Consider the following 27,176-nt stretch of genomic DNA (forward strand, 5'->3'; position numbering starts at 1 on the left):
TTACTGTTTTTACATACTGTATCGTGCATGTATTTTGCTGGATGTTCACTTAGGTGACTTGCGTGGTGCCCACTGGATCACATACAGTATTTGGCTCCTTCACCATGCTGCTGCCCTCACTCAGCTATTCCACATTGCTACCCTCAGCACAGACAGAGGGAAAGGAAGAAACCTGACCATGCTTACAAAAATGACAGTGGTGCACCCTATCCTCATATCCTCAGACAACCGCTTCATTTATACCAGCACATACATTTCTGAGTCATCAAGAAGATGACAGCTGCGATTTCTGTCTTCGGAACAAACAGCAATTGTCCTTTTGTATGAATGCTCAAATCAGTCAATACTGTGTCTTGTGGAACATTGAAACACCTGCACTTGAACACTACGAACCTTTTTCTCAGCCGTGCATCTCCTACTTTGCTTAATTGCCGTTTGTGCTTGTCTGACTGAATAGCCGAGTGATACTCAAGCACTGAAAGGACAGCAGTTTCGCAGAACCATTACTACTGATTCAAAGTGAACTAATTTGCAGTAGTTTCCAATGACTTCCAGAACACGGTACTTATCCTGGGAGGAGCATCAATCCACATATTCAGCCCTCCCCAAGATAAAAGCACGACAATTAATTGGCGCGATGAACTGATACAGCTGCTTGCTTTTATCACAATTACTTCTCATTGTATTTGTACAGATCATTTGGCCACTTTGAGGACATGGGAAACCATCGGAGCCTGTAAAGAGGAGTGCTGAGGAGGAGCGAGGCAGACGGAGCCGGGACGTGTCTGCGTGCTCAGCGTTGATTCACAGGAAAATGTGAGGCAGCATTAAAGCCACCGCCGGGGAGGCCTCCTGCGCTGGAGCCCACGCTGAAAGCAAAGCTTGTGTCTGATTCACTTCACAGACAATGTCATCACTGTGAGGTGGCCAGGAATGCGAATCCTCCCTCTCTCTCTCTCTCTCTCTCTCTCTCTCTCTACGGTTGTTTGTTCAATGTTTTCCCCACCTCTTTCAGTCCAATGTCAAACTTGTAAATCAACTCTCCCATTAGCCGGCTAATTTAAGTGATTCCCGTGTCTCCACCTGCAAATACATTCGCTGGCGGTGCACAGAAAATTAAATGCAAATGAGCGTCAATAAGCGAGCGCTCTGCAATTATCCACCTCGGCTGCGGCGTGGAGGCAATCAAGGACAAACCAAACAAAGCGCGCAGAGAGAGAGAGAGAGAGACGAGCAGAGGTTTCCAGAGGCTTTTTCGCTTGCTGGACAGTGCCTAAAGTCCTCCCTCAGGATCTGCCGTTAGTTCATGAGCCCTGCAGCCAATCAGCGCAGGCGAGACCGCCAGAAAGGAAGCCCTGTCTTTTGAGTCCGACCTGCTGAATCTTTTATGGGGTCATGTTTGATGGGCCCACCTGCCAGGAGGGGAGACAGCTGCCCAAGTTTGAATGTATAAAAAGAGAGACCCGTCCGCCCTGCATAAGGCGCACAGCGGAGGCGCAGGAAGCTCCGGCTGCGAACTGACAGGAGGGGGTGGTACAGGACACACCGATTCCAACATTCCTAATGAGCAGAGGCCTGTTGGACAGGGCTGCTGTCTGTCCTTCACCGGGGGGCTCCAGCACCAGCCAGAGTGACCTTTGTCCTCTAAACGTACATTCTAACATGCTCTGCACGGAGCTGTGATGACAGGTGGGCAAATCCATAAATGAGACAGGAGGAAGGGGGACAGGCCGGGCCTCCACACTGAAGCGACACCCAAGCTTCCCATTTCGCTGCAGCACCTCTGAGGGTAGCAGCACATCTGCTCGTGAGACACAGCTGGAGCGGTCGGTCTTGTGAGAAATCGTCCGAGATTTCGACATCGTGAATCCAGTCTGACAGCTTGGCACCCCGAGCTCCGACCGCGCTACCTTCCTCACTGGCCTCGTGTCATTGGGCTAACGCGTTATCGCATCACTGAGGAGTGTGATAGACGACGGCGTCCGATTCCCACCGCGTTCCCTCTCCGACACTCCAAACGAGAGAGATGAAAAGGCATCTCTCATCTCCGCTTTTCACCGCTGGGCTACTGGGCATGTGCGGCAAGCCAAAAGCAAACTCTTCCTCCAGTCTTCCGCCGCACGTCTCCCTGCTACCCCTGCGTCTCACTCCCTCTGTGGCACGGCAGTGAGCTAGCTGCCTTTCAATTATGTGGAGGAAGTCGAAAAAAAGTCCTCCATCTTCATTTTGCAATTTACATGCCGGACAACAAACTATGGTTTTTAAAAATGTATATTAATTAAGCCCTATGAATATTTTATCGAACGAAACATTGTTCACGGGGCAGAAATATGTGGAACGCCTCATAACATAATATGGTAATGCTAAGCAGCAGCACAAGCCTACCTCACGCTTCAGAATAAATGCAGGGACAACGAGCGCACTCCCTGTGCAATTATGTTCCAGCCTTGCAGAGCAAAACAAACACAAAATAAAGAAGAAGGCATAATCAACACTGCGAGCTATTTCAAGAGCCTGTTGGAACGTGGCAGCTTAAAGATCATTAAAAAAAATTAAACAGCGGAAAAGACCATGGGCTGTGTGGCTAGAACAACTTTCTGGAACCACAATTTACTTGCACAAAGTCACTGAGATGTGCCTCCCAACATTATAATGTACTCTCCTCCTTTAGACAATTATCATCAAGTCCGCTTCACTTATTCTAGGTTTTGCCATGCCTCAGAAGCAGATGAAGTGGGGCTAATGGAGGGGACTGTGTGTGTGTGGAACACAGTGTGTTGGTTTTTTTTGTTTGTTTGTTGTGCTGCAGATCCTGTAGTGTGGGCTCTGCCTGCCTGCATCACGGTGCATTTGTGCATGCAGACCGTCTGATTGCAAATGGTCGATTGCCAATTAGCAGACGATTGCTGACCTTCCCCTACCAGCCTGCTGCTCAATGAACAAGTGCTGCTTACTTAAAGTCAAGTGCAGAGTACATATACCTGGATGAGTATACATTTTAACACATTTAAGCTTAAACTTGTGAAATAAAGGTGTGTGTGAGTAGACACCATAATAGATATAATGCCTTAAGTGAAGGAAACATACCCATAGCCTGACAAAGTAAATATAGTATCCCTTGACAACAATCAAAGGTTTAACACAAACAGCTAATACTGATACTAGGAAATGGCCTAGATTTTTGCAGTCAACTGCAGTGAAGGCTATCAATCTATCAATACTATCACTACCAATATCTATCAGTCCTATCAATATGAACACAAATTTATAGACAGTTGACAACTAATAAACTGCTTTCCAGGATTAACCTTTGCACCATCCTATAAAACGTCTTCAGTTCAAACATTGTTTCTTCATACTGTATTTTCCTATTCAACAAAGCTCACACTGCTCTGAACAAGAATGCAATGTTCAGAAGCATCTATGTGGCACTGGTTTGAGAAGCGTAAAGGAGGAATAGTTTTAATCAATCAATGCTTACCTCCAGGTTTTCTTCCCTCAATCTAGATCAAATGGACTCCTTTAAACCAATCAGGTAAAAAAAGATTTAGTTCTGTATTTTGAATGATGTTAACGTAATCAGGAGTAACCAGTAACACTGTCTTCACCACAACACAATTGCCAGACCGCTTTTTCAATTGGGAGAGGCAAAAAAAAGGGGGGCCAGGCTGACAGACCATCCCACCACTGGGTACACCCATACTCGGCCATATAAGACACACATTTTCACAGTGAGCTTTCATGAGCTTTAGGTTTAAAGCTTTAGGTTTAGCTTTGTGGTTTAAATGCATACTTACTCATCCTTTCATGCTCTTCGTGAACAGAGCTCCAGATGAGTTTTGTGAAAGGCCAACAGAGTAATATTTAGCTCTTGCACACTTTGTTTTTGGCTAATACTTTGCTGTCATTTATGATGCATGCAACCTCAAAACTATGCATTTCATGGAGGTCTACTTGATCATGCATTCATAACTGCCAGTATGGGAGCAATGAACGCTTGATTAGATGCTCAAGACAGTTACACTGGCCCACACACTCACTGATGGGCATGATGTCACTGTTTCACATGGGCACTGGTTGAGCATCTGGTGAGAATAAAAGCTGGTGTGGACAACAAAAACAATCTCATATGTTTTTCAGACTGCACCTTTGGGGTCTCTGAAGTGCATCCATACGCCATAACGGAAACCACATCATCGCGCAACAAGGCTTGGTTGCAACCCAGAGGCACTTGCTCAGGGACCAGTACATAAGAGCTGGGCTCTATCATAGTCAAGGTCTGGTATGGAGGTGGCTGGGGGGCTGAGGGGCTCTGCATGTCCTATGGTGCTCAGAAGCACAGCCCTAGTTCCTGCAGGACATTTTAATGAGCCCTTCCATATCCCTCTAACAGCTTATCCCAATAACACTGCAGATCAGCTGGTGGCTGCCTGCTTCCTGTGGGGAAAGGAAGTGGTGGTGGATCATTCCCCAGAGAGAGAGAGAGAGAGAGGGAGAGAGAGACAGAGAGAGAGAGAGGAGGGGAAGAGAAATGACAGAGAAGGAGGGAGAACAGAAAGAGAGACAGGGAGGGAGGGAAGGAAGATGAAAAGACAGGATAAAGAGTTAGAGAAGGGACAGAGAACGAGAGAGAAGGAGAAGGGCAGGGAGACAGAAACAGACAGGGAGAGGATAGAAGAGAGAGAGGCAGAGGGAGAAGAAAAAAAGACAGGGAGGGAGGGAGGAAAGGAAAATAAGAAAAAGACAGAGGATAAAGATGGAGAGGTAGAGGAGAAGAAACAGAATGAGAAAGAGAGAGGAGAGGAAAAAAAGAGATCAAGAGATAAACAGAGAGCAGGAGAGGCAGACAGAGAGAGGATCAGAGGAGCTTGCAGGGGCACCACCGGGTAGAGAGAGAGCCAGAGGCAAAGCCCATTTCTCTTCACTTCAGCACACACCACACTCAGCCTACCAAGGCACCAAGTATGAACCTGTTCACGTCCTTTAACAAGAAAAAAGCAGGAAAAGTGCAAAAGCTCTGATAGAGGATTATAGCTGGCCTAGTTTCTTTTTTTTTCATCTGGGTTTTTGACTTTACTCTTATTCTTTGAAGCCTTGCATTGCTCAATGACCCTTTCAGGGGAACGTGATATTCAAAAAAAAAAACCTATATTGGTTTTCTGATTGACATAATCAATTTGTGTGCAGTAGTGCGTGCAGGGCAAGAACAACGCAGAGCCCACTGAATTATAGCCCACTCCTGCGGCAAACAAATTTACATTTATATCATTCAAAAAACAATGTACTGCCGTAATTTACACTATGTTATATGACGAGCTAGTACAGTATACAAAATGGATCTCAGAATTCCTCATATGGACCAAAGGATCTACTCAGAGACTAAAGGTACCGAGAGCCCGTGTAGGTTCTTCTCCATAATTATCTGATCATATCTTATCATTGTTGACAGAATTTTACAAAAGGATCCCTTTTTTCACGAAGTTCTATTGTGAAAAATAAAAATCAATGATTTACTTACTACTTAACTCCTTATCTGTTGTGCATCGCCGTGCGCCTCTGTGTGATTCTTTGTACAATTTCAATTTCAAGTACAATCCAGAAACCTCAATAACTAATTCAGGGCACCTTATATTGTGGTAATTTGGCCAGTCTGGGCAAAGTCATACAGTCCTACTTCCTCAGTCTCACTAACCATGAGCACTTACTGTACACTGACGTGATCTACAATTCACCCTTTCCATCAACAGCATCCCAGATGCATTTATAAGCTTCGCATGTAACAACTTTATGTGGAACGCGCCACATTGTTGTACTGCACTTTACCGTTCCCTGCTTGCCTGACATTTTCCACCTGCTGAATAATGCCCTCATTGATAGCACAGATATAATACCTGAGGGACGTGAAAATAAATCTTTGCCGCAAACTTTAAATTGCAACACAGCGGAGTAGTCGCATCAGCTCTTTGTGCTATTCCGCAGTAATAGCTTGCACTTTGCCACGCCGTCTTCCTACTTACAGCACTCATGTAATCATGACAAAACACAAAAGCAGATCTGCAAAGAGCAGGTTGCCAGCCTTGCCTTCAATACTAAAAACAGGATAGAGAAAATCAGACATCAGCATTCATACACAAAGAGCAGGGTTGCTAATTGGTCCAAGATGTTATTAACGACTGTGTGAGAGAGGTACAAACTAAGGCAAAAGGGGGTCAATGAATCAATAAATTCATGTCGACAATGAGGCCTTGGTGAACTCCTTCTTTTGCCCTGACATTGATAAAGAGACCAAAGCATACACTTGAAAACTGCAACCAGCATAACAACATTCACCCTCAGAACAGGATTCAGATAAAATTAAAAGTCTGCTGGATGAAACTCAATGCAACTGCTGGTGGGTGTGTGCAAATGGCAGTGCAATACCCCTCGGTATACGATGCTGCTCCTCACCCAGCAGAAAGACACGATATGCTAATGACTGTACCAGGTGTCATGACATAATCCATATTAAACAAATACCTGAAATTCGGTTCCCTTGTTTTGTGGTGCGAAGTATTTTCTCCTCCTACACTGAATGGTTTATCAGTCTCTCTGGCACCCTGCACCAGGGGTTCCACAGTGGCCTGTAGAGAGGAGTCACAGCCCTGAGTGGGCAGCATAGACTTCCTGCTCTCCTACCCAAAAAACACATACCAATTTTCTCTTAAGAGTAAAAGCAAACATTCCCAAGCGGCTCAGCCTACGAGGTACGCCTCTAGAAGTCTTATGGTCCTTGTCTGATGTCAACAGCCACGTCATCAGCATACAGCAGCCGGGGTTAACTTGTCTCACTTCTCTCAAGCACCCTCAGACCCTATTCGTCAGGAGCCTGCGGGTTACTCCATTGACATTAGTGAGGCAACATCCATCTTCCAGCTGGAGCCCACTTCACTCTGGTGCACTGTGGAACCTGCAGTGTGAAAAACACCCATCGGCTGTGCACGAGTGTACCGGACTGTTGCGTTCGTATCGCTTCAGTGCTCTTCTACACAACTGCAGAGGTTGTTGCCATGACACAACCCTTGTGTGCAACTGGCAATTCCATAAAGGGAGAAAAAAGTAAAGAGATTAAAACCATTGGACCTGAGCCTGTGCAGGATCGTTAAAGGGTCCATCCTTTACAGGACACGTACAGTAGGGTTGTTTTCTCGAAAATTAGCCACTTACGCCACTCACAGTTACGGTTTGACATGTGCACGCAAATGGAGCCTGAAATAATCCAGAATTTTTCTGTAAAATGTCAGTGTGCATTGGAAAATGAATCATGGGGCAGTTGTTTAATTAGACGTACTAAGCACACTGAGAAAATGGTCTTTACAATGCTTAAATATAAACACTTGGTAAGTCCAACAAAACACATTCAGTGGGTTTTTATTTTCACAGGGAACAACCCTTTGTGAATTTTAATGTGTCATTAAAATTGCACTGGGAAATTAGGCCATGAAGTGCATTAGAATTATACAATAATTTCAAGAAAACACACTAGCATATCTAGTTTGATGAACATTTTCTAACAACATGTAGATATGTTTATATAACAGGGTTTTCAGAATGCAGAATATAAAGGAAGGACTTTAACCTGCATGAATAACCAACTTCATTTCAACACAGGCAGCTAATGTTAGTCTAATGGGTTCCAATCACAGTTTGCAACCAGTGTGTCAAAGAAGTGTACAACGGCGCAAGCCGGACACAAAGGCTACCAAAGTCTGTTTGCTAAATCCAGTGGACCCAGTTATAATCCGATCAGGGAAAAGCCAGCGGAACAGGGCCACACGAAGGTAACGTACCTCGTTTTAACCCAGACATTTGAGGAGGCTGACGGGAGACTCCGGCTCATGTAGAGTCAGGTTCCCTGGGTGCAGGGTCACAGCTGATGCTCCTCTCTCCAAGGGGAAGAGGAGTTGAGGCGCAGGGAGCAGCTGGTTCATCAACACAAGTAACCACCTTGTAAAGGTCAGCTGGGCTCTGCGTCCATTAAAGCACACACACCGGAAGCACTTTGTCCTCTGCTGGCTCCGTGAACTACAGCACTTGGTCTTCACTGAAATCGCCCACACGAACCTTACGTATGCCACCACCATCCCAGATCATACCAAACGGCAGGCCTGGGTACGAAATGACATTTTGTACACTCTGGAGGGTGCTCACAAGGCACAAGAAAGAAGGGGGAAGAGCAGATATCTGTCCAGAGTTCAACAGTCTAAAACTACATTTTGCAAACAACTCACCACCATGTTTCCTGTCTTTCTGTACGGAACAGGGGGATAAGTGAATGTCATTCAAAAACCCAAGTAGTTCATTCTGTTTATTTCAGCCTCTTACACTCAGACTGAGTGCTCAGCATCTACCACTTTCTTGCAGGTGTTTTTCAAATGGAGCAAGTCCTCTGTGACTGCTTCATTTGAAGACCTCACTGTATCGGTTTGACACACCACAAGCTACTAAGTATCAGAGAGGCCTGAAGAAGTCCGAGCTAACACCCCATCTCAATTCCCCGGAACAGAAAGCTTCTGAGCATCACAGTTGCTCTTTTGAACTCATTTCAATGCTTCTCACTGACACGTCGTCTTAAGAGTGGTGCTGGGTACTCGTGGTGCCGGGAAGTGCAGCGCTGACTTGTCTAAGTGCTCAAAATAGAGCTAGAAAACATCACGTTTGCCCTGGGAAACAAAAAAGGCACAACACAAGGCTAATTAGTCACTGTTGAGAGGAAGGGGAAAAAAAAAAAACAGAAGCTGAAAATTAAACAAATACAGTTCTGTTTTTCTGGCTTCAGGTCCATGGAAACCAAGAACAGGGGCTGAAAAAGAGACCAGTGTAATGCTCACACTTTGTTCAGGAATTAACTTGGCTTAAATGAATCCATTAAATTGAAGTAGGTTTCACAACACTCTGTTGTTTCTATATTTCATGCTCTATCGGCTTGGCTGGACTTGCCCAATCTCATTAGACTCATGCAGAAGTATGTGCCGCTTAATACTGTTTGCAACAGCAGCCCTGTGAAAGGCAGAGTGTGTGCGCGCGCGTGTGTGTGCATGCGCATGTGTGTGTGTTGGCTAACTGAGACCGGCGTTTGATTGGTGACAGAGACAGAGGCTTGTTGCTATGGGGATGCATACAGCGGAAGAGGCTTTCTGAAACGCTCGAGGAGTTCCGTTTACAACACAAAAGATCCATACAAAACTGGCAACATATTTGCAGCTTTTGTGCTTTCTTTTAGAGCTATACAGTATTTTTCCTGCTGGTGTCCCACCACCAGACTCTCTCCTTTCTGAAATGTTGCTGCGCCAGCACAAAGAAGAGAACCAAACAGTGCTTCCACTCTGATGTTACACCTCAGCGTTCAGCCTGTCAGTCAACCATACACATTCCGGGATTTAAAAATAGCCAACACTATGCATTTTGTGCACTGTTTATCACTGATACAGGCAAGTATTTCTTGAGGAGCAGGTCGAAGCAGCCGGCCCTGAATATAACTTCAAACCGCGTCAGATCCGAATCGCTCCTCCAAACAATGGAGAAAGCCAGGACATCAAACCTGTTTGCTCTGAACTGGGACAACCTTTATCAAAAACAGCAAACTGACAACAGAAGAGCGATCAAAATAAAATCTTCACAAGAGCAGCCTATAATAATAAAGAGAAGTTCCTGGCAGTGTGAATGAAAAAAATAATAGTTGTGATGTATGCATCATCAACAGCGAACAAACAAATCTGGATGCATACTGTGAGCAGTCAGTGCAATATCAAACTTCCTCTGATACATCAGCTCACCAGGATCAGGTACACAGTTGCTACTGAGGCAGAAGAAGTCCTTACCGCTTTTCCATAAAAAAAAACATTTCTCTTATCAAGCTCATAATAGACTGTTGCTTCTCTAGAGCATTACTGTGCACTGGTGTTTAGTCACCCAGTTTGATGGTGACCAGCTGAGTGAAAATGAAGTCAGGGTGAGCTTTTAAAATGCCATGTCCCTAAGTCCTGCAGGTGACCACCCACAAGAGGCAAATTATCCAGGTTATCCAAACAGGGGCTTAAACACAGCCAAAATCCTCAAAAGTGGAAATAACAAAGATGAGTTTAAATAAATGCAGGTGATGTTCAGATGTGGATTGGGCTGAATTAGCTTGGTTTGGAAAAGAACAAGCTTTAGCAAGTAAGCCAACCACGCATTGATTCAAATAAAATCTGTGATGGGCCAATGGACTACAACTCCATTAATTACAGACTGTTTGCTCTTCCATGCCCGCCATCTGTACGTTGGCAGCCCATCTGTGAGCGTATGCTTTACAGCAAAGGTCAAAAAACCTTTTCCTTCGTGTTTTGAAAGGAAAAAATAAGCAAATCACAGACCCATTTCATTTGGTGCAGCTACAAAGTATTTTCATAGTTCACAAACAGTTCTGATCAACCTCTCCAGGGTTCTTTTTCTACTAGAGCACTTTGAGATGCCTTCTGAAAGTAATGGAGGAAAGAAATTAAGGTCAGCAGTTCAGTTCAGTAAACAGTCAGAACAGTCACTGTGCACCCGAAAGAGGAGAGAGAGTGGCACAGCTTCGCCTATCAATCACCCTGGCCAGTGCTCACAGCTACAGTGTTGAAAATGAAACATTATTCCTGGTGCTACACTCCAGTATTTTGTCTTCTCCTAAAACTCAGCACTGTGTGGCTCCAAGTTACATTAACATTACATTTATTCATTTGGCAGACACTTTTTATCCAAAGCAACATACAAGTGAGGTACAATACAACACCAGCGAAAAACCATATGGAGTCAACAATATTAGAAGCACTGCATGACCAAGTTTCAAAGGTTGGCCAGGCAAGGTACAAACTAGCAGGCAAAGCTAAAAATTGCGTTAAGCCATTAGATTACATTTTATCAAATTTTATTTTATGGTTTAGTAGGAGACAGTCTGAGTCATAAGAAGTTCCTTTAGGGGGGTTGTGTTTCAGGTGCTCAGATGAGAGCAGAAGAGCTGTGTCTTCCAATGTTTCTTGAAGACAGAGAGGGACTCAGCAGAACGGATGAAGTGTGGAAGTTCATTCCACCATCAGCGGAGAAAGTCCTGGATAGTGAGTTGGCTCTAACCTGACAGTTCTTTAAGGTGTGGCAGGTTTCATCTGGTTTACTCTCTTCCAAATGTTCATACAGGCGATTGCACACTGGTGTCATGAAAGCTCTGCCAGTTTCGTCATCTTAAATCCCTACATCATAGACAGAGGTACCCTTCACTGAGTGTGGGAGACAGGCCTGAACCAAAACTCTGATGGGATCCAACAGACTAGCCTGACAGGGAGGGTGGGGCTGAGGCTGGGAAGAGCTGAACTGTCTAAAATCCCTGTTCCTTTGTGGGGGTGGGGGGGTTGGTCGGTGGGGGAGGTCTTACCTGCGCTCGCGATGTGGGACAGGCGGCTGCTGCTGCCGGGAGATGAAAGTTGTCCCCCATACTGGGCTGCTGTGGCTGTTCCTTAGCCAGCCCATAGGAGGCGACGATGGGTAGGGGGTGCTGCGGAACCCGTGATCCGACTCTGTCTCTGCAGTAAGAGAAGATGCTGAACTCCCCATTGCCCCTCAGTCACGGGGTTTCAGAGTCGGCTGGGGGTATAGCCTGTGTTTAGCCTCAGTCTCTCTGGACACACCACCAATAATGTGCGTCTAATGACAGTCTCACACATACAGGTCTTGAGAGTTCGAGCTCCCAGGTGAGAGAGAGGCAACCCTCTTCATGGATTCTCAGTCATGCTAATGCTTGGGTAGAACTGACTCCACAAAGGCTGCATTTCCAAAGGGACAGACTTCTGTGACAATGCTGCAAAAGCATTCCCTTTTATGCCTGGAGAACGCCACCACCAAAAATTCCAATCACAAATAAATCAAAAACAAAATGTTCAAAACTGTTATTGTCTAAGCACGGATAAAATGGATATTAGGATCAGAATGGATTTCTCTCCGAGCAAAGGAAGTCTCATGTTGCAGAGTTTTTGTTGTTTAAAACAGCTCGTGTCAATCTTCCACCTTTCTTCTCACACTCTCTAATTCAAAGCAAGTCAAGCCAGTAACGGAACTCCAAATTAGTTGAGGTCAGAGGGCAGTCCAATCGCTTTGGTGGCTGTGCCTTCCGAAGGACCCGAGAGATAAACTGCAATCCATTTCACCCAGGACATGGAGTGGCCAAACCATCTCTCTGAATCTGGGGTGCTCCCCACCACGAGGCCAACTATGGTGTCAAATCTGCACTGTGACAGGTTACAAGTGCAGCCTTCCTCATCTCCAATCCTTACAGCTAATGCTTCTCTGATCCCCACTGTACAAGAACAGGCACGTAGAGACCAAGAGGTTACACAGCGAATAAAGGCTGGTTGTGCCGGACTTTAGACTGACAGACTTGTGGCAATAGGGCCTGGGTAGGATTAATTATTGTTAAATCCTAGTCCACAGGGTCAGTCTCTTTACAGTCCACAATAGCCAGGAATTAAAAATAAACCTTCTCTGTTTGCTTGTTCCGTGGCTAGCACTGCACTGTAAAAAGTTCTGGACAACTCCCAGCACGTATCACTGGACTTGCTTGTAATTCTGAACCATCTCCTTCATACACCGTCAGGAAGTCCAGGCTGGTTCAAGAATGCTGTGTGTCCCCACTGCAACAGATGTTGTATGAGCACCTCTCTGCAAATGCACAACCAACATGGAGCTTGTGATCCGGTGAGGCGCTGAGGGGACTTTAACAAGCCTTCAGTGAGAGTGTAATTTCTCCTCCTTCTCCTGACAACTTCAGTCTAGAAGGAAGTACACTGTCCTCTTTAGCTGGCCTTCACCTCACCATATCTCACCAGCTCTGGCAAAGCAGGAGATGCCAGCAGTGACCCACAGTCCCCATGCAGCTGAACATGCTGCTCGGACCCAAAACGCACTCAACTCTGATTACTGCAAGCAGGAATGGACAAGGGTACAAGCTACAAATGTAGGCTATCAGTGCCGAATATGGAAAAATGAAATCGTGGAAAGATGATGTGAAAAAATGTACAAAAATGAAAATAAGTACGGTTTATGGTCTTACACAATTTAATCTGAAATACAAGAAAACCCGAGCTGCTCTGATTAATGGTCGTCTTGTTGAGCCATAGTAAGAAAGGTTTCAATAAAAAGTAAAACAGGTCATTTCTTTTACAGAGCGGCTATGAAGAGAAATAAAACGCTTCTCAAAACGTAAAGTTGTATCTGTTGCCAGACTACATCAAATTTCATTCTCGATACACGTTATCGATCCATGCGTTTTCTATTTGCAATAACAATGTCCTTGTGTAGCCAAAGATTGCGGCTACAATTTCGGTATGACACGAGCACTTTGAAGCTCATCTTTCACCTTTTAGCACTATTGTACAGCTGCCGCAGAGGATTAGCTGACAATCTCGTTCAAATGACCGAATAATTTCTTAGTAGGAGTAAATTCAGTTTTTAGACCGAAGCAATGTTTCTGAAAAAGTCCATATCGAGAGGATGGCTTGTATGATGGGGAAACAGCGGAGGACCATTCCCTGTAATAACAATTACAGCGACAATATAAGTAAACAACGAAATGAAACACTGACATACAGCTGTTTAACGTAACTGTAACGGACTGAGGTTGGGATGTTTCAGCACCGAGCGACAAAGAGGGCACGCACAGCCCTGATAAAAATAGACACGTCGTCCCAGGACACAAATAAAGACCGGGTCGCTGTAGATGCGGGAATTGCGAATTCTTTTCAAAAGTACATGCTGTTTGTCGTCTTGCCAGGACTGCAGCCAGCAGGTGTGTTTTCCCGGTTCTCCATCTTTAAGAGCAAGGCTTATTTCAGTCTGATTTAGTTCACGAGGCCGATCGCAGTCTGTTTACGTGTGTAGGCTATAGGCTATAGCTATGTGTGTCAACTCTCTACAGCACATCGCAAGACACAAAACTCAGAACTGTAACACTGGCTGCTGCAACGAATCGGCAGCGTTAACTGTATGTATAATAATTCTCCACCATGAAATCATTCCTGTACGTTATATTAATTTACAACACTATGACTTTTAGCTGGACAGCAGGAATGTCCAGAGGTTCGACAGTCATATTTACAATGCATCAGCCATGTATATCGTTTTCTCTGCCATGCCAATTTTATCATTAAAATAAGTTTATATCCGTTTTTGTTGGGTTTTCGGCAATACTTAAAATGATCGTTGTTGTACAAATTATGTTTACACCTTAGAAGCTCACTTGCAGTCAATCACGTACAAGTAGGGATACTCCCGGGACGACGTTACATTTTGAGTAGGATTCTGAGCAAACCATTCACTCCGTTTTGCCGTTTAACACTTCCACGAAACTCATGAGCTGCCAAATACACGCGCAAAAATAGGCTGTAGAAAAGGTAACGTGAAAAACCAACAAAGTCTTATATGAACATCTTATTTGTCCGTATTCGAAATGTTAATCCAATTTGCTTTCTTCTGCCTGCTCCAGCTTCGGACTTTCCTCTCACAGTTCCACCGTTCAGGATGCTGAACATTAGCTTGCTAGCTAAGATAAAAAGACATCTTCACTTCGGCCCTCTCGCCGCTCCAGAAACACCAGGCTCCCCACTGCGCTGCTCCATGACGGGTGCTATGTATGCCTGTGCGTCGCAGTGTTTTCATTGCACTACAATTCTTTTTTTTCCATGGCTTTATTTCTCCCTCACAGTTATGAGCGGCAGGCATAGATGCAATCTGTTCCTTCCAGCGGATTGCTGCGAGTCAGCAGGACGCATGCGCTGACCGAGATTTTTAGACCCGCAAATGGACTGGGAAGAGGGAGGGCAGTCACGCATATAGTGTTGCTTTTTTTTTTTTTTTTTTTTTACACTGGCGCCGGATATTATAAAAATGGCAATACAGATGAAGCTACAAGGACACTCTCGAACCAGAGCACCGTTAAAACGAAATCGCTGCCATTCATGAAATTTACTTTCCAACATACTGTTGGGCGTCGGGAGGTGGAGTGCTACCAATGTATACAGTAAATTTCTGTGCGCCAGTGTACCCAATCTACCTCCCAGTGCGCATTAGACAAGATTCATTATTTTTCGATTTTAAATGAACCGACATTAAGATTCTAATCAGTGAAATACCAAGATCGTGTAAGACGCTTTGTATTAAAGGGATTTACAAGTTATTATGGAGGCAACCCTTAACGCCAAAAGAAACCCTTGGAGTGGTTCATAAAATATTTATGGCTGTATGTTTGCAAGCTGGTCAGTTGAATTACAGGTACCTAAGGTGTTCTAGGGAACTCTGACTAGGCTGAGAGACCAATTAAAAACTAAACATTGTCCACAGGCTGTGACCATTGGAGCAATTCAGTTTGCTGTTTGGCTGTTGAAATTTTTATTGAAGAATGAACATAATACTGTACGTATGACACTCCACCTAAGTGAAACACAATGTGTGCACCATCCTGGTTTTAAACAGTCAACATGCACAAGGTACAATCTGTCAGTGAATTAGAGGAGTTAATTATAGCGCAACCGCACAATACATCATGCAAAACAGCAGGTGAACCCTCTCCATGAGAGTCGCTGGTAACCATGTTTAAAATGACTCACTGTTGTGTAACAGGAGAATGATCTGTCCTCACCTGATGCATAATAGCTGGCTCCTCACTACAAACCCCCTCCAAGCTAAAAGGAGAGACACCAATTAGAGATATGACAGTGCCCACAGTGTTGTATTACCTCACAGAGATTACAAACAGGGATAAGGTTTTTGAATTCCTAGAAATGGCAGATGTAGAGCCCTTTAAGAAGCAGTAACTTATCCCTACAAAGATATCCAGAAAGAGTAAGAGAGTTGAAGGGGGAAGTAGAAGGTGTTTTGGTTGCCAGAAGTGCTAGACTTGCAGCAAAGCTATTTCTGTTAAATATGGCTAATTTTATCAGCAGCAAAGCAGCATCTCACAATATATGGAACATGATATAAAAATAAAATTCAGATCCCGTACACCAACAGCCCCATAAACTTTGCAGTTTCATTGATGTTATTATTCTGACAACAGCATAACTACAAATCCAACATCATATCTACTGGGTGCCTTACATTCAGAACATTTAGGTCACATGTCATTGAGATGACATGTCAGAGAGGGAGAGGGAGAGAGAGAAGGAAAAGCAGGCAGGGTAACATCTACAACTTCCAGAAGATACCCCTCCCTTTGTATTGCATGCTTTCAAAAATCTTGAATAAATTCATGTATAAGTGCTGTTTTCACTACTAATAAAGAAAGAAACAAGCTCACCAAATTGAACATCTGGGTGGATACTCCATGAAATTACAATGGAATGCAGCCATTACCAGTGCGTGTGTAAACTGCCTGAGGTTGACAGAGTGCCTCTGATGACACAGAACAGAAAACTCATTGACTTAGTCTTTGTTATTTCAAAGGTGATTTGGCAGCAGCACCAAACTGAGCAGAGAAAGACAATCACCATGACATGTAAAGGATTCTCCTTGCTTATGTTAGACAACTACTGTATGTTTTCGGTAGAATGACAACTAAAGAATGATAATCCGGTTCTGGTTAAGCCATATCTGTCTTGCCAAAACAAACACCATTATGGTTGTGGTGTGACACTAAACAAACCAAACATTTTAAAATACAATGCCCTCAATTGTAATATAGCAGGTCAAACTACATAGCAGAGGCTGGGTACATCTACACGGTAATGCTATAATTGCTTTATATTACGACACAGTTTTGTATGGATAGACCTCGATAGAGGTACAATCATGCAACATTCCTAAATGCACGTGACCTTTGTGAGTGTTAGAACCAGCCCCAAAATCAAAATTGGAATTGCCGTTTTCCCTAACCTTCTTCCTCATTCTGTGAATGACAGTTCTGGCACTGACTCTGCTACTGCCAAAGAATGCAGTCAAAAGTCAAAAGTCAGAATTCCAGTCTCTCTTATGGGACAAAGTGCTGAGGGCCTCTGCTGGAGCTGGTGGAAGTTAACCTGTATGCCTGGGTACTGTTTAGTGCTACATAGCCAAACTGTAGCCTCAATATGTCATAAAAAACTAATATACTTTCGTATTTAATTATCCCACACACTTCTGTGTAATATAAAATTCCACTACATTAATTAGCAAGGTTGGTTCTATCTACAGTATAATAAAAAAGTTTCTATGAATACCTAACTTGTGAATGGGTTTCTCAGATCCATGGAAATATTCAAGATACACATTATGGCCATTTTTTATATGTGTGACCTTGAAAATGACCTTAAAAGTCAAAGTCACAGATGTCATTCAACTGAATTTTGTCCATTATCCTTCCACCGATTGAGTTAGTTTGCTATGAACGATTAGGGATGTTTTGTTTTTTTTTCTGGAGGACTTTTCCACCTTTGGCTGGTCTATTCTGTGACCTTGAGGGAATTTCTCAAACTGAATTCCTCCAGCAAGAACTGCAGTGTAATGGGCTTAATTAAAATGCAAGTGCTGTAATCCCCCCCCCCCCGATAAGTTATTCACTAACGATAATCAGTCCTAGTTTTTCTTTGTTGAAGCTATCATTCAATTACAATCCCACTACAGCATCTGTTGCCAATACCATTAAAAAGTGAACACCACAGTTGGTTTTCATGGTTTTGTACTTCTAAAAGTTTTTAGAAACTGCAAGTTACTTACCCTACCCAAGTATGTTAATGTAACTCCTTAGTTTGCAAGATTAGTTTCAATTACAGGACAATTTCTTTTCTTGTTTACAGACGTTTAAGCAAAGAGTGTATCTACGTTATAGGTAGACTTCTATCTATGTGATTATTATCATTATTATTATTATTATAGAAATATGCTGAGAGTTTTTACAGATGAAGCATCCATCCATTCAACAAAGCTAACCATTTAGAAAACAGGAAGAAGCTGTGGTGCAGTACAGATAGCTTTTGCTCACTTCAAAAGGCACACTATATCAGCTATTGATAGGAAAGTTCATTTACTGCAAACAGATGTTACACTTGCTATGCTTTATGGATAAGTTGTATTAAAACTATTTGAACTTTTTAATACTTTTGACTTATTCCCTTTATTTGAGGGCATAAAATGACATTTTTTGGAACATTGAAATTACGTTGATTTCTGTGATTAGTATGTGCGGTTTTAGATTACAAAGCTACAATAAGATAATAATACTGATAATGTCTTCTTCAGTTTAAGGTGTAGTGAACAGAAGGTAAACATAGATTATTTTTATAATAAATAGAAAACAAACTGAATTCAACAACCAGAAGCCCTCGTTGTAAGACACAAAAAGAACGCCAGTTGACAGCCAGTCATGTACATTTTCCTCACTCTGCAGACAGATATTATTGAAAATTTGGGCTACCTCAGCTGCCACACTGCAGAAAGATGACCTATATGGTTAACCAGGCCAGTCTCTAACCAAGACGGCCGTCTCACAACATCAGAAGCCATTACAGCTCAACTGTCCCCTCACATTTTGGAGACATGCTGAGGCCCCTCCCCTCTCCTCTCCTCTACTCTGAAACTGCCACACTGTCCCTGGGAAGAAAAGCGAAACAGCAGAGAGGGAGGGGGGAGGGAGGCCTGACTGAGCAGCAGGCCTTGAGGTAGAGTGTTCTTACTGACAGGAAATCGCATGTCACCTTTCAGCACACCCGGGCAATTCTCCTACCTTTCTCGGGTCGGGGAAAATCAGTCATATTACCAGACAGTTTGGAAACAAAAGTGGTGAAATAATGCATTTGGATCAGTTAATAGTCCCTTTCAGGCAACCGCATAAGCACAAAACCACGCACACACCAACAGTAAGATAGACATTCAACGCCCATAAAAGATCATGAACAGGTTATGACAATAAAAGGAAACAGAAATACCTGTGCTGCTAATGTGAAGCCATGACAAGCCATGAAGTGAATTTATTGAGAAAATTATGATATTTAAAATTATGAAAATTAGTCAGTCGTATACCATCATTTAATACAAGGTATCCACTTCATAAGTATAAAAACAAATCTGAAAGTTTTAATCAGAACCAAAAAATATGATGTCCCAAATTTATATCAAAAGGTGTAATTTTAAATCCATGAGCATAATTTCAGACAAGACATTCCTTATTCTCCAAAGCTGGCTTTCAGGTTAGTGTCTTTCCACATTTTTGTAGTCCTTGCTAGCTAATGCATACCTTTCAGTCTGGCACAGCAGGTTACTTGGCTGTAGTTAGATCTACAATCAATTACACAAATGCAATGTACCAGCCAACATAGCAACATACAGTTTACTATAAATATAGCAATACACAATGCATACCAAGCTGTGGCAGACAACACAAGCCAGTGAAACTAGCAAACTTAGGTAGCCCTTAACTACAAGCTACTTTTCTAAACTTCAAAACAGATTTTCAAGCTGGATTCCTTGGATGACCATCTGACTTGTGGTAGGTTGGTTTGTTATTATGATTAACAAAGTGCAACTGTTTAAATTAGCTCAGTTCCAAAATCTGGCATGACTCTAAAACAGCTCAATACTTTTCGATCCACTGCCCCCAGGACTTCCTGGTCTTCAGTTGAAAACAGACAAGAGAGTTTGATTTGACCAATACCTTTGAGTCCTCATGCCCTTTTAAACCAACTGTCTTTCTCTGCAGAACTGCCAAGCCAAAAGGGCACATTTTGAGCTGGTTATGAAAAACCTGCAAGTTAACAAACAGCACAGTCATTTAGTCTGAGACCTCAGGCAGAGCGGGTCCCTCTCTGAAACCCTACTCAGACGCACAATGGGTCTGAGCTTTTGTTTACACAGCAACCTTTGCCTGGGTCAACTGCACCAAGTCTCAGCGAGCAAACAAACATGTGAAAATGGTTTCAGTCAGAGAGCAAACACAATGTGTAACAGTGCCTTTCAGACAGCTCTGGCCTTTAGAAAAAGCTTGCGACTTTGACTTCTCACACACCCTGTATTCCTGTTTTGCGCTGATTTGCATGTAGGCCAGTGCTTGGCATAGTACAGTCACTGGGGGAGGGTAGGGCTTATGGTAACTTGTGTTTATATATAGTGCTGTTCAGGATCTAAAAGCACTTTACCCGGGGGTGGTGGGTGTGGGTATTTTACCACCAACTGACCAGTCAGCATGTGAACAGGTTCTAAATAGCCAGCATGAAACATTAAAAGTTTTCCAAAACATTCTTCCAAGATCGACATGAATTACATGAATTAGCCCAACTGAATTACATAGCAACACCTTATGTTAGTTGCCACCTCACCCAGTAATTCCAGTCTGCCTTTTTAATAAGCAGCAAAGACCCAGGGCTTGAATCAGAAGGCATCTGAAACCACACTGCAGCATCAACAGTTGCGCACTGAGCATACTAAGCTATTCTGTTTCTCAAATGGATGCGTTTCACAGAAAATAATTGGGGGGGGGGTCTCCAGCAGGCTTGACAACGTAGTGCAGTCCTGCAAAATCATACAATATAATGGATTAGTCACTGCAAATGTACACGAAGCACCTTTGAAACAAAATGTGACACATTGTATGCCAGTTATCACATTATTGGTAAATGTTCCAAAGGCAACAGCAAAAGGTAGTCCAGATGGTATTCATTACCAGGACACTTTAAGCAGGTTGAGTGAGGTCACCATTTTCTGAACACGTGCTCTCATCTCCTGAGTGCTGAGAGGAGTCAGAGTGAGAAGGAAGATTGTGCAACTCAGCACAAAGAGCCACCCTGATTTTAACACTGTAAAATCATGAGCGGGGATTGAAGATTTGTTTTTCTAACCTGCTGTCAAATTTAGCTATACACTTGTGTGATGAGAAGTTCCTGAATGCATGTAATCATAAAGTTTTTATGTTCCAACAGGCCACTATCAGAGTACACACAAAGGTTTGCAGCAACAGTGGAGCATGATTCATCTGAAAACAGGAGCCATATCTTTCCAGAGTAACTCCTCACTTCCATTTTTTCTAATGATATAGCAGATGAGACGGACAGCTGACAGCTACCTTGGATGTGTCATCAATCACCTTAACACATTACGGTTCAACGCAATGTAACATGGATTCAACGTGGATTATCTGAAGCCACAGGTCAATACTGGTCGTCCAAGGGCAGAACAAGCCAGACAGCACATCCCATAGAGAACATGATGAATGACAGCCTCTAAATGAGGGAATCCCAGGCCAGGTCTGGGCCGAGGAGATGCACAAGAAAAGGAAAACCACATGAAGGGGGATAAAAGATCTCACTGAACCTCTTTGGCTGCCATGTCACAGGTTATTATTATGCCCAAATCAATATCAATGCTCTGCCCAGCACCCCAACACTGTCCCTCCCTAACCTGCTCCATGGCAATCCAAGTGCGGTCACAGCTCTGCCCCGCTTTTTTTTTTTTTTAAGAGTAAATTTGCAGTGAAATCAAATAATACATTAAAACTGCCTGCACGTCATCCCTGAGGCCACATGCACGGGAGGCAGCACAGCCATGGTTCTTCCCAGCATTCTTCACTCGGAGACGACACAGGTATGAAACAACTGCCCTCAGTTCTGCATTCACAGGCCGTCACGATATTTCAGGCATCCTTCAGGGTGCCATAGCAAGGTGATTATTACGATAATGAGCTGAAGACATACAGCCGGAGAAGTGCATCACTTAATTTAAGTTCATGAATGATTTCAAATGGACTGCAGATTGTACTCTTGAGGTTAGGAACGTCAATAAAAAAAAAATTACTGTTGGAGGTTTCTTTCACAGTGCACAGTATGTACACAAAATCATGTACCCATTTGTTGGAAAACCTAGTAGTCACTTGTTCTCCAACTAGATTTTCTGTCACAGATTTCTCTCCTTCCTTTTGCTGAATGACCACATACATACAGCCTCGCTCTTTCAACATTTCAACTGCTTCCTCTCTGAGTCAGAGCTGCACGGATCTGTGGTCTGAGTCAGAGCCACGGTCCAAAGCTTTTCCCATGCAGCCAGTCTGCTTCATCACTGTACCGTTGTAAGAGCAGCTCAATATGTTCTTACAAAGCAGAAAAATGTTTTTGGAGGGGAACTCGTCAAGACATGCTGCCACAGACTGTGGGCTCTGGGGCTGCAAGTAAATACTAGTTCACTTCATGCGTTGAACAATGAGCATATGTCAATACCCCTTGCAAAGAAGGATGATTCCAATGTACTAAATGATTTTCCTAGTGGTTCCACATACGAAAGAATATGTCTGATCTCATGAATGACCTTTGCACTAGAATAAAAGTACATACAATGATATGCATAATGCAGAAAAGCACACGTTGAGGGCAGAAACTTGTCCACTGGCCTTTACTCCCCTCCGCTGCTGAGACTGACATCAGCAGGTGAGCAGTCCAGTGGGCTTTTCACTGCCTCACATTACCCTGAGAGATGGCACGCTGCAATTCAACAGAATGCACTCACATACACGTCCACAAGCACACACTCACACACTCACACTCTCACAGACACACACATACACACACACACATACTGTACACACTCAGCACAGCACTGGGACATCTCTTACGCAGAGCACCTGTTAGAGTGGGCCACCTGTCCCTCAAGAGACAGGGTGTGCCTCAAAAACCAACAGCTGGGCCAGGAATCTTGACAGACAACAGCTGTAGCCAAGCAGCTCTCAGTTTTCATAAGCTTTCGCTGAATGGCCGTTTAATCCTACCACAACCACTTTCACAGCTCTTGTTCTCCTTCTATGGATTTGTCGTGGCCAGAAATATATAGCAAGCAACACAGACTTTCCATCTGTTCCAACAGAAGGCCACCACTGTACTCAAGAGTAACCATGCCCAGCAATATTCTACTACCAATTTTATAACATAGTAACCTCAGATCCAATGTAGTGGTAATCTCACTGACTTTGTCTCACACCTGTCCTTTCTGACTTCTCCCACTTTATTATGCCAGATGAATTTCTTCTGAATTGCAGTGGGTTTCTGGCTTGCATGATAAGTAGAAAACTCTGCCAACTTTCAACCAAACCTGCTGCTCAGTGATGTGTATGAAGAATTCAGAGCGCGTCTGGAGGAGGGTGGAAAATGACAGCAGCCCTTCTGGCGCACTCAGAGGCTCAAATTCTGTGACCTGAATTAACCTATTTTCCAATCATTTTTAAAATGTTACACCAAGGAAAGACAAAAATTGCATGCATCTCCCAAATTCTGCAGTGAAATGCACCATGGGCAAATCAGCAACTGTATTTCTGACAGTATCCATACTGTGGCATCTTGCCCTTAAAATGAAACACTTCTAAAGTGAGCTATTGAACACACTTGACACTATGTTTGATCATGGACATGAGGATGATGTTTGTGTTGACAGTTCTGTTGCGTGTACAGGTGGATAATGCTTGAATGCTGACAATTTTCTACACATGGTTTATGACCTGACCAGAAAGGTCACTACAGTGTGTAAAAATTCTGTTGACTAATTTCAAACTTGAACAGAAACTTGAAAAGTGTATGATAAAAGCTGATGATTTCCAACCATCAAAAATGTTTGATTATGGATTATAGGATAAAGTGTATTTTACCCCTACATTACCCAGAATTAGGCAAGACTCTTTTATTCCATGAAACTGCTGCCTCTGTCTATTTCTTAAATGTGTATGGCAAATGGAGTCATAAAAATATCCAATATAGGAGGCTCCATGAAAGTAAATAGTTACTCATGATAAAATACGGTATGGTATATTTCAAATGGGAATACAGCAGCCAAAAACGTTACAAAGGTTAAGTCTAAATCTCAATAATAGAGAGCTAATGATGCAGTAATATGAGAGGTAATATTCCATTTTTGAATTTCACTTTGTTTTGCTGTAACTATTTTTTTTTTATATTTCAGAAACAACAACACAAAACAGTACTTGTAGTAATTAATAGTATTGCCATTATTCAGCTACAAGGATGCTTCTATCAGATGCAACTCACTATGTCCAGTAAACAACTCAACAAGTCACCGAAATAATAATGAAAATCTATAAAAATACAACATCCAATATTGGTCAAGTCACGAGCAAGCACAGTCTGGATTAGGTAATAATGCAGCGTTATTCTGATGGCAAATATAGAGTGGGTCATTACAGAGGCACAAAAGAATTACAATGAGGAAGACACAATAGAGACGACAGAACAGAATACAGGGACTGCATGAAACACTGGCAATCTTCAAACTGCACTTTCAAACGCATCGCTGAGTCTAGGGTCCAGAGTTCAGATGTTAATGTAGAGTTAATTTTACCTCAGAGGAAGCGGGGAAGGGCAAGACGCAAATTTCTAGAAACTGAACAAGTGAATCTTCCCTTGATGGTATATAGGAGATGACAGGGAGCAGGGATGAAGAGGAAGCACAGAATACATTTAAAAAGGAGGCAAGAAAAATTATACGTTTGACCAGATATGGCAATGCATGATAATTTTCATTGTGTTTTGATATCTTTTACCTGTAGTAAGGGATCGGATGTAAGTAAAATGCGTAAAACTATCGGCAGACGAATGTAATTTTTGGGTCGCCCCAGTCTTCTCCATCAAATTTGTGCACCCTTCTTTTCCACAGTTAGAAGGGTCTATCTAGTTCACGTTGTTAGAAGGGTTGCTAACCAATCTCTGTATGCAACATTCTGCGTGCTGCTGTGGAGTGTAAATAAAGCCTACCTTGCATCAGATTTAAATTATGGACTATCACTGTCAAAAGCCATAGATTTTTTTTTAACAAGCACGAAAACTACCCTTACCGGAATTCAGGCTGGTATTGTAATAAAGATGAAGTGAGAAGAAACTGTGAGCTCTTTTCTTTGGTTGTCGAAGGGCTTAACTTTTCCCTCTTTCCAAATGTGTATTCTTCTGAATATACTCAACTTCAAGTTCACTTCGTAAGTTGACCAGCCAGCTGGCTGCCTAGCTTCCTCCTCATCATCTCCGTGGCCGAGAGGTTTACTTGACCGGTTTATCTGACCTATTTTCCCTTCAGACCCATCGAGCTCGGTTTTTGAATACGGTGAACTGTGCTCCTACCTCAAACACGCCAGGAAGGGGAATCACTAAGAGGAGCAAGGGAAAGAAACGTACGCTTTCGACGCAATACCAAAATATTCATTACTACAGGTGTATTAGTTATCCATGGAATGCGTACAATGCGTTCGAGAATACGAATTGAGAACTACAGTTCCCGTTATGCTTAGCGATAAAAAAACACGGAAATCCGGAGGTGGTTGACAGCTCAGAAGGATGAAGTAGTGTGGAGCTAGCTACTAATGATAGTTAAATCGAGTTTTCTGGGGAAACATGCGTTTTAACGTTATTCTGATTTGATTAAGTTTAGTTGACTTTATTGAAATGCTTTGTATTATAAGTAAAATACTTATATGTGTGTCAAACTACAAGTAGCTAGTGCCTAGCCAAACCCAGGGTTGTTTGTAGTTTGTGGTATGGGTGCATGAATGAAAACGTGACAAGGAAGCTATGTAATAATTAACCACCGTATTGGAGCCCGTGACAAAGGTGTCTTGAGTAAGCCTTGGTTGTCATGATTATTGAACTTGTGTGCATGCATGCATTTTCTAACTTTTTTTTACACGCTAGATAACTAACATAATCGTTAGACTGACCTTTGTTGTTAACTAGGAGCAGACTGCCTTGGCATAAATACAGTTGCATCACAACTAAATACGATTGCACAGAATCAATGAAACGCTAAATACTTCATTCACATGCAGCTGCCGAATAAACAGGGGCATTATTCTCTTTGTTTGCCTCTCTTGCTTTTTAACAAAATAGTGTCACCTACTGGCGTGTGAGAGCCAGGTAGAGTATCTGCGCTAGATGGCACTGTGTTATCATCACTGCGTGGTTCCTGTGCTCGCAGTTGGAAGCCATTATAGGAACATGGCTTGAAAAGGGACCTAGTAAGCTAACATACTCGATTTGCCCAAACACCATCTCCGGAATGAAGAAAGTGCTGCGTTTCACAAGCCTGTCTGCAACTCATAAATGATGTAGGGCAGATAAAGGGAGTGAAAAATCCATGCTAGCACATGTCTAAGTAATTTATACCAGGCACAAGTTACTTCTACCAGTTGTACCCTTGAGCTCTGTAGCCATACAGGATTAGTAACTAATACATGCGCAAGTGTCTTTTCTCAGAAATCTTACATGGTCACAAGTAATTCTAGAATACAAAATAATTTGATGAGATAAGGAATGACTGGAGGCAGATTAGTAACTATAGCAAAGGAAATAGTCTATATTATCCACTGCTGTAACACAAACTACTAATATTACTGTAATGTTAGTAGCTATTCAGTACACCCACATTTGAGTTAAACAGCCAGGCATGGAGTAAGAGCATGGTATATACTGAGAATATACATCACACCAGATGCAGTCACTAATTCTGTCATTATTTGGGTTATTGAATATTTTATTATTATGTTGAGATGCTATTCTCAGTTCTCAGTTCACACACAAATGCCATTTTAGCTCTCAATAGTCATTCTTCATTTTGGCAATTTGCCAGAATAAAGCGGGCCTTGAAGCAATTAGTGGCACAATTAATTAAAGACAGACAATTGTTCGTAAAGACAAATGAAGCCACTTTGGTGCCCCCTTTAACAATGTACCTGCTATATATAGGACTGAAATCTGTTGAAGGGGAAAAATACACTTGTACCACCTGCCATGCAGTGTGCTCGGGCAGGTGGACATTTGGGTAGCTGCCTGCTCGCCCAATCTCAAGGTGAACTCTAAAGCTTTGCAGGTGGACTGAGAGGTAGTAAGATCCTATTGGCTGGATTTCTGGAGTTCCAGCCCAGTCCCATCACAACACATCTCTGAGGGTGGGAGAGGTGGTTCAACCATATTGTACTGGATGTGTGTAGACAGAGGAGAGAACGTGTTTCCAACTTCAGGAAAAGATATTGCTGTGTGATACAGACCAGTTTTTTTACTCTTAATTTTATCTGAGTTAGGGAAAACTGAGGTATTGGACTTGAGGAAAAACACAGAGGCAGAAAAGGCAAAAATGGCTATACTCAATGAATGTACTTGGATAACTACATCTAATTTCACTCCCCCTCTCCA

General features: G+C 42.9%; 1 protein-coding gene across 2 annotated transcripts in view; it reads right to left on the minus strand.

Annotated features, from left to right (window-relative positions):
- The window catches only part of capn15 (calpain 15), a 58,698-nt gene extending 33,685 nt beyond the window's left edge, over positions 1–25,013 (minus strand). Inside the window, exon 1 of one of the 2 annotated variants that reach the window (XM_036528709.1) lies at positions 24,833–25,013. Coding sequence is in view for 1 of the 2 variants with exons in the window: in XM_036528701.1 (XP_036384594.1) it covers positions 11,429–11,607 (179 nt within the window). In the remaining variant the exon portion in view is untranslated. Of the gene's footprint in view, positions 1–11,428; positions 11,967–24,832 lie in introns of those variants that run through there. The other variant, XM_036528701.1, reaches the window with a different exon arrangement.
- Between the last annotated feature and the right edge of the window lie 2,163 nt (positions 25,014–27,176).

Source organism: Megalops cyprinoides, chromosome 1 (assembly GCF_013368585.1).
Source record: "Megalops cyprinoides isolate fMegCyp1 chromosome 1, fMegCyp1.pri, whole genome shotgun sequence".
Lineage (NCBI taxonomy): Eukaryota > Metazoa > Chordata > Actinopteri > Elopiformes > Megalopidae > Megalops > Megalops cyprinoides.